Raw genomic sequence first — 9,578 nt, 5'->3', positions numbered from 1 at the left:
CAATAGAAAATGGCTGGACTTCACTTTGAAATAGCTTTGGTAGTGATTCAAACAGCGAAAATCGTAATGTTGATTGATTGTCGTGTTTACATCGCTAATAGCTTAGGTGCGGACAGCGTGATAGCTCGGGTAACACCACATAACGAGAAGAATTGGTTCTAACGAGAAGAATTGGTTGTACCGTAATATTGTCGTAAAAATGGAGACGATGATGTCACTGTTGTCATTTATCGGACATCGTGCTGTGGATATAAAAATAAATGTTTACTAACTTTCTAAGTAAATTTATGAAATTACTATATACATGTATAGTATAACCTATCACGTGCCAATTACATGTTACCACTAACACGTGTGTAATCTAGTCATTCCACAACTTCAATTATTTGATGAATATTTAAGTAGATATAGTAGTGGAAATTACAGAGTCATATAATTTCACTTTTCGGCACTAAAACTTTAGGACGCGGGTCGTATTCAATTCAACCAAAACTCAAACGAAAACCGACGCCATTCACTATGGCTTTTAACCCCAGTACGCATGTGTGGTACGACTCGACGACTTTAGTACTTCATTATTTCTATAGCTGCCAAGGACTCTGTAATTAAATTCAAGTTTGGATCATAATTATTTGGAGAGACGACACCCGTCCAGAAAATGTAGAATCTACCGCCAGTAGATAGGTGTGAATATAGAGTATGGTGACGTGGTAGTGTCATGTAATATTATATGGATCAGCCTGTGGTCTTCATATAGGCTGTGGTGACGTGGTAGTGTAGTTATACGGAATGTTTTCATTGACAAACTGCACGTATAAAGTCACAATTGATTCACAATTATATATCGCCATAACTTATATACATACATAGTGGGTCACGTGTCTTCATATGGGGGCTGTCACGTGGTGCTATGCACGATATTACAACTCAGTGTTGTTCGGTCTGAAGTAATTATTAGTTTGATAATTCTAACTAAATTCGGATGTAGGTAACATGTTTTTGTCAATTCGATTGGACACCGTTTATAGTTCATGTGCGTGTTTTAAAAGCGTACTTTATGTGGAGTATATTGCAGAATGAGTTCATACAATCGCCCACTGCGTGAACTGTATACGTTAATGTAATACAACAAGGTTATTTTTCAAACCAATCGAATTGTCTTTTCATCAGTGGTGATTTACGATTACCCACAATGCACTTTTACGACAACTGTCAATGCCGAAAATAATGACAGTAATAGGTCAGCCAATGACAAGAATGTCGGTATTTTATCATTCTGCCATAAACAGTTAACCGACCACAGCGTCGTGTAACGGCAAGTTTTATAGTGTTCAAATGTATCTGTTTTAATGAACTGGTCATGTTATTGTTGCCGTTCAAAACGCTTTGTTGAGGCGCGTACAAAACGAAATCTCGGACAGAGACTGTTCGGAAAAACTCGTGTATTACTAGTAAATGATGGCAGAGTGGGTGTGTTCGAAGTGAATGCACAGTGATATTAGTGATATAAGCTCATGTATTAGTAAATATGGCAAATTTACAGAAACTGACGTATTTTCATTTTTTTCATGAATATATTAACTGCACAATCCGCATCAGCCTGAGGTATTGTCACGTTTTTCAACAAAAATGTAATCGCATACATTCGCAAAATATGAAAAAGCCCGAACACTTCGATTAAATTGTTATGAGTAATTTTGATATTTCGTTACATTAACCTATACAAAAATAAGTTTACTGTTGTATTTAACGCATAAACTGATATACTATTTAACCACTGACATATTTGATGTATTGTGAATTTTTCAAGCGCGTCATCCGTCTTTTTATTTAAAATAGTGGTCTTGGTTATATACCATGTTGTACCTATTTAGATACAAAGTGATGTAATCCCTGGTTATATACCATGTTGTACCTATTTAGATGAAAAGTGATGTAATCCCAGGGTATACACCGTGTTGTACCTATTTAGATACAAAGTGATGTAATCCCTGGGTATACATCGTGTTGTACCTATTTAGATACAAAGTGATGTAATCCCTGGGTATACACCGTGTTGTACCTATTTAGATACAAAGCGATGTAATCCCTGGTTATACACCGTGTTGTACCTATTTAGATACAAAGTGATGTAATCCCAGGGTATACACCGTGCTGTACCTATTTAGATACAAAGTGATGTAATCCCTGGGTATACATCGTGTTGTACCTATTTAGATACAAAGTGATGTAATCCCTGGGTATACATCGTGTTGTACCTATTTAGATACAAAGTGATGTAATCCCAGGGTATACACTGTGTTGTACCTATTTAGATACAAAGTGATGTAATCCCTGGGTATACACCGTGTTGTACCTATTTAGATACAAAGTGATGTAATCCCAGGGTATACACCGTGTTGTACCTATTTAGATACAAAGTGATGTAATCCCTGGGTATACATCGTGTTGTACCTATTTAGATACAAAGTGATGTAATCCCAGGGTATACACCGTGTTGTACCTATTTAGATACAAAGTGAAGTAATCCCTGGTTATACACCGTGTTGTACCTATTTAGATACAACGTGATGTAATTCCTGGGTATACACCGTGCTGTACCTATTTAGATACAAAGTGATGTAATCCCTGGGTATACACCATGTTGTACCTATTTAGATACAAAGTGATGTAATCCCAGGGTATACACCGTGTTGTACCTATTTAGATACAAAGTGATGTAATCCCTGGGTATACATCGTGTTGTACCTATTTAGATACAAAGTGATGTAATCCCAGGGTATACACCGTGTTGTACCTATTTAGATACAAAGTGATGTAATCCCTGGGTATACACCGTGTTGTACCTATTTAGATACAAAGTTATGTAATCCCTGGTTATACACCATGTTGTACCTATTTAGATACAAAGTGATGTAATCCCAGGGTATACACCGTGCTGTACCTATTTAGATACAAAGTTATGTAATCCCTGGTTATACACCATGTTGTACCTATTTAGATACAAAGTGATGTAATCCCAGGGTATACACCGTGCTGTACCTATTTAGATACAAAGTGATGTAATCCCTGGTTATACACCGTGTTGTACCTATTTAGATACAACGTGATGTAATTCCTGGGTATACACCGTGCTGTACCTATTTAGATACAAAGTGATGTAATCCCTGGGTATACACCATGTTGTACCTATAATAGATACAAAGTGATGTAATCCCAGAGTATACACCGTGTTGTACCTATTTAGATACAAAGTGATGTAATCCCTGGGTATACATCGTGTTGTACCTATTTAGATCCAAAGTGATGTAATCCCTGGTTATACACCGTGTTGTACCTATTTAGATACAACGTGATGTAATTCCTGGGTATACACTGTGCTGTACCTATTTAGATACAAAGTGATGTAATCCCTGGGTATACACCGTGCTGTACCTATTTAGATACAAAGTGATGTAATCCCTGGTTATACACAGTGTTGTACCTATTTAGATACAAAGTGATGTAATCCCAGGGTATACATCGTGCTGTACCTATTTAGATACAGAGTGATGTAATCCCAGGGTATACACCGTGTTGTACCTATTCAGATACAAAGTGATGTAATCCCTGGGTATACACCGTGTTGCAGTAACATATTCATATATATAGTAACACTTTTAAAGGGGTTTGAACAGTATGCGGGGGAGGGAACAGATCAAGGGAAGGGAATGTTTTTATTACAGCCATGTGAGAATATCAACTCATATTTGTAATGAGAAGGTATGGCTAATAAGAGTATTATACCTAAATATGTTTTTTTTATCGGGGGGAGCTAGAAACCATTTTGTCCATCGTAAAAACAATAAACATTGAATTACAAGAATCCATCGTGGCATTCCTTACAAATTAACTATCTTCTAAAATGATTGTACGCCCCAATTAAATATATGCCAAGTTTGGTACACCAATACATGATAGTCCTTGGCAGCTCTGCTCCTAATGCTAAGTGTTTATTGCCCCAAGGCAACGGGAAAGCTCTGTTATTCGTGGATCCATAATTTGAAATCTCACAATTTTGTTTGTTTTGTTTTTAATGCAAGCTGCAGTCCGAGAAACAAAATGCACGGAAAGTGATGCAGGAAAAAAAGTTGGCACATACAAGAAAAAAAAATGTACAGATAAGATACCGCCAAAAACGTACTGGTCACATCACATCATCCTCCGCCGCCGTGATTCAAATGGTTACCCCTTCTTCCATTCAGCGGTTTTGTATAAATGGTGTTCATTGGAGTGTGATGTATGGCAAACAAAAGACGTACTATACTCGCATTCAGCGGGGCAATGATGCATAGCACAATCTCGTTAACTATTAAAACGATCTAGCATTGTGGTTTCGTAGACAGAGACACTATGGTACTGAGTTCACACAAGACACACACTGGAATCTAGGACAAATAACAATGGATACGAAACAGGAATTTGGTGGTGGTGATGGGATTACAATTACGCCACTTAATAAAACGATACTATTGATTTACGCCACCGAAATGGACACAGCGTGATTGTGAATTATTGGTAAAATAAAGTTTGGGCCTAAATATACTGAAATGTAAGGTTAACAATAATTTGTTTAATCAAATAGTGCAGTGACGCACTTTTTTTTTGCTTTACAACATTTCAGCAGAAACCAACAAAAAGCACAAAATACTAGTACTAAAAGAGTTACGTGGCGACTTGTCAACTGACGCTCGTCAATGATGAATTAAACCCATTTTTTTTCAGGAATCTCACACCCCAGCTGCCTCCGTTTCTTCGCGTCGTTACCGACAAATATCTTTCGATAGCGGAGTTGAGAATACAAACGTGGGCAGCTAGGGTAAGCTCCAGTACGAAACAGTTCTGGTTATTTGCCAGCAACAAACTTAATAACTGTAATACAAAACATCTCTAACAAATATTAATTACATGAAATTTCCAAGATTTACATGACTATCCATATTGATGACATGTGCTGAGTGATGTTACCATAACAATAGTATTACAACTAAGGTCGATTTCCAGATGAAATATCTAATCATGGAACTATAAACCCCAGGAAGAACAACGAAACTAAGAGGATTAAAAAAACCTTTGTCTTAGTTTATCTTGCAGTGCTTTATAGTTCCATGATCTGATGTAACATACCCCAGAACTAAATGTTTCATATTCAAATAAGGTTATAAGGTTGGCAACCGCGATCAAATGAAAGCTGACATTTTCTGAACTGTTTAATGGAGTTGTTCATGTAGCGATTTTCCAACAATTAGTGAAGCTGTATATGAAAAGTACTATCCCGGTTTCCATGACACCAGATACTCATGGACAGCCCGGTTAGAATTGTTCTAAATTAACATTTGTTAGAGACATTTTTACATTTCTATACAAGATAATTTGTACATGTTACATCTGTATAAATGCTGCACGTCTTTATATTTGCTAATCCATAAAAGTAATCATCATTCCAACAGTTCAAAGTTCACCCTGCGTAAAAAAAACCTCCCCCAGAAAATAGTCCCAGTCTGTCTGAACACTGCCCTCTTTCGACATAATTAAGAGACTTTCAATAGGTTAGAGTGTGATGTATGAAGCAGCAGTAATAATGATGAAATGGTTCTTGTCATGTTTTAGGCTGATAATTAATAAAAAAAAATAATATTTGCATTTATTTGAGACATCTATAGCTTCCATATTGACTAAAACCATACCAGTTACATAACACTGTGCATTATAAATCTATATTTAATAAAATAAATCTAACAGTTGTCACCTTATCAGAAAAGCTTCCCAGCTTATTTTTCTCAAATATTTAATATCTATACTCCGGACATTAAGAATGTTGCATTTTCACATAAAATGTTTGATTCAATATACTCTTCTTTTTTTTTATAAAGGACAGATTCAAAAGAATTGCAAAATAGTATTTATATTGCTAGATCATTATTTTATCTAACAATATACATATATCTGATGTCAGTGTAAGCTCCACCAAATCTTGTTCATACTAAGAATTTGTAGTCTCAAAATATTTACACATTTTCTTTTTGAACAAGGGAAGATCTCAATTTTACCAACTGATGTTGACACTGGCATTTCAAACTCAATTAAATTTTCACAAATACTTTCTTTTTACGAATGTTTTTTGTGGACATTTCAAAAAAAATAATGCACGAGTCATGTGACGTCCGGTATGTTAGCAATCAGAGTAGGCTTGTCAGAAATATTATGGCTCACCACATTCTTTAATGGTGACAATTTGGAATTTGATTCGATTCATAAAGCAAGGTCCCATAAAAGTATATCTCTTGTTTAAATGAAATCATTCAAAGCATGACGAAGATCCAGTTCTGCAATGGCCATGCAGGAAAGTAAATAAATACAGTTTTGCACTAAAGTGGCTGCCATACAGCTATCTTAAATCTTGCCGTGAAAGAAAAGAATGCATACATGTATATGCATGTGTGACATGATACATATGTGAAGTTTGTATGAGATCAGTCTGGCCATGTGCTCAGAGGGACCCTTGGGAACAATTCCTCACATAGAAGTAGCCATTCCAAAAAAACTCATTTGAGTCCTCAACTTCACGATTTATTTAAGGCACAGCATACAATGTAGATAATAACTCACTATACTTAGCCTTACTAGGCTAACTGAGAGTTGAATTCCACACGGAGAAAACTAGATCCTGTAGTATAGTGTAGTACCAGCATTTTCCAGGATGCTATGAAATTCAGAAAATGCTAGATCATGCTCTTAGCAGACATGCTACTGGTATACCAAATAATTTTGTGAATACATAAAAGGGCAATTCAACCCAAAGGAACAAGAGTCATAGCTATCAGCGACTTTAAGGGTGATTCGGTATGCACAGCTTATTTTAGATCTGGTGATAATAAATGTATGCAGTGATGCACATTTGAGGTCTGCTGCTTTTCATGGTAACAAAAATGTGTGAATAATAAGTGAGTTGGTGGTGTCTCACTCTGGAGATAGCTCCTTTCCCCAACAAGTCTTACTTCCTGTGGTATCATGGCTGTCTTAAACAACAATGCTGTTTGGCTTAAAAATTGTAAACCAACTCTTGTAGCCGTGTTTGACTACTGAATACAAGTATATGGCTGTGGTAATAGTCATGAAAAGCCATTAAGTGTGAACCCACAAAGTGTGGGGCATGGTACTTCTCATAAAATGTCACCCTGCTAACCAAAGTTTGCCGACCGACTCATACAAAGTGCAGGGAAAGCCCCTCACGCATGAACCAAAGGAGTTCTCACCAGCTCCATGAACTACAATTGTGTGCTTGGACTGATTGCCAAAGTGAGACTTTATCAGCATATACCGCAAGTGGTTTTGGGGTTGTTGATAATCCTGATTTTGGCATGCATTCTTGGTATTAGTTTTCAGAGCAGTGTTTTTTTTTTTTTTAACAAGAGAGAGTTTAAACAAAGTTTAGACATTAGAATGATTAAAACTTGCCACTCCACCAACACTTTTAATTCACTGGTGACATAGAAGCTTACTGTTCTGTATTCATCCTGTTTCATTAACAAATCTGACATGGGTTTCTAAATATCAACAAGTCATTGGGACTATACAAAAAGTTATAAATTATTTGTGGTCACTCCATCTAGGAAAGTTGATGGGGTTATTGGAACATTGAACTTTACCAGGGGACTTTGCAAGTCCAGATGAATCTTATTTGTGCCTGCTATAATATCTGTGAGCAAATAGTCACTGTCATAATTTGGGCAGTCACTGAGGGTAAGTAGCAACAATCAGTAAATATACAATTAACAATAGAATCACCCAACATCAGAGATATACAGACACATTACAAGTTTTACTAACTGCAAGAAATACACATGAAGAAAAATAATTTTGAAAAACATTTCTAGAAAAACTGCTACAGTCATGACATTTAAACCTATTAACAATGTCCAAACTATTTGAAATATATCTATTGATATTGATATAAAGTTAATATTATTGATATTCTCAGGGCTGAGCTAGGTCACAGAACATTGTATGTTGCTTGCACTGTACAATGTATTTGTATGGGTCAGCTGCTGTGCTAAGCTGATTGATGGATAAACACAACTTTAAAGTTATACTGAGCAACCAAATTTATATATGTTGTTGTGTAGGGATAAGTCTTGTTACACTGTTACATGGCAGACTAAAAAACTAGTTCAAAGTTTTGTTTTCACTCGTTATTCAATGAATTCCCATTGGTACATCAAAGTATATGCATTAATTGTGCTGTGAAAAAAGTCCCTTGCTGAAGAAACAATTTCTTAGCAGTGAGTTAAAGATGCCCCTCCGCATACTCAAAGTTAAGTGCATACTTCCATGTATCAATGACGATTGTTAAGTGCCTTAATTTCGCAAGACAAATTTTTAAGTCAGTTAAAATCAGAAAATGGAGTTTCAGTGACTTTCATTAATATCATAAGATTGCAAAAATTCCCGTGGTTTAACAGTATTTAATTGACAGGACAGGCCATATAAATTACTCATTCAAAACACTATTTGTTTAGTTTTGATTCTGTTAATTTGTTTCTTGTTCATCATGTTTCTGAAATTGGTGTAATGACAATGTAAGCAAAACATGTAAATTGAAGACACATAATGTATAAACTGTGTTGTTAAATGGTAATATACATGTACATTTAAAATTAATTCATTAACACAAGTAGTCTTAAAAGTAAACAGTACTTGCATCTGTGTAATATTAAAAACAAAACCTGCATTGTAGGTATTGTAAATTCAAAATTCACAAATAAGAATAATAGAATATACTGTAAAATACTTTATTTTTGCTTGGAATTAATTTTTCTACTTTCTCTGAAGGAATGATTCAATGAAAATAAAATCCACCAACTATATTTTTTTCCTATATTTTACATTAAACTTGTCAAAAGTCAGTGAAAATAAATTCCATACAAAACACCCTAACAGTTGTGTAGGCTATTGATGTAACCTTGACAACATAATTACATGTTCTGTGCTTCAAATAACATCATATCTTGTTTTTGTTTAAGTTTCTGAAAAGTTTCAACAGGAACTGTCTGTAGAATCTCCTGTAGCTTTTGCCTGTGATCTGACAGGGATGGTAACTGTGTACAGCCAGGTACATTGAGCATATCGTGAAAGAAATCATTCCAAACTGAAGCATGAAACCATCTGTATACTGATTTGTTTTGTCTCCAGTATATACCACGACGGAATGTTGACATATACTGACCAAACATCATGCAATACACAGTAGCTGCAATTCCATAGTAATCAGTCTGAAAATAAGCATTTAACACCAGTCATTTTTCACAGATAAAACAATGAGATGTAGTATTCTTGTCATTTCCATCTCAAAAACTCATTAAATACTCATTTGTTAACACTTGTCATTAGTGTTCACAAACATTGACTAAAAAACTGCATATGTTGAGATTTATGTGAAGTTCCATAAACATACATAATTCAAAGCCATTTATGGGGAGAACAATATTCAATTTAACAACTCATTCATTTATTGATAATAATATCAAAATTAGTGTGCA

General features: G+C 35.3%; 1 protein-coding gene across 1 annotated transcript in view; it reads right to left on the bottom strand.

Annotated features, from left to right (window-relative positions):
* Window positions 1–7,842: 7,842 nt before the first annotated feature.
* LOC100369016 (uncharacterized) overlaps window positions 7,843–9,578 on the bottom strand; it is a 47,000-nt gene continuing 45,264 nt past the window's right edge. Inside the window, exon 23 of the mRNA XM_085492357.1 lies at window positions 7,843–9,311. Within this exon, the coding sequence (XP_085348483.1) occupies window positions 9,015–9,311 (297 nt within the window). The 3' untranslated portion in view covers window positions 7,843–9,014. The remainder of the gene's footprint in view (window positions 9,312–9,578) is intronic.

Source organism: Saccoglossus kowalevskii, chromosome 17, assembly GCF_978046115.1.
Source record: "Saccoglossus kowalevskii chromosome 17, keSacKowa6.1, whole genome shotgun sequence".
Lineage (NCBI taxonomy): Eukaryota > Metazoa > Hemichordata > Enteropneusta > Harrimaniidae > Saccoglossus > Saccoglossus kowalevskii.
This window is presented reverse-complemented; position numbering and strand designations above follow the sequence as displayed.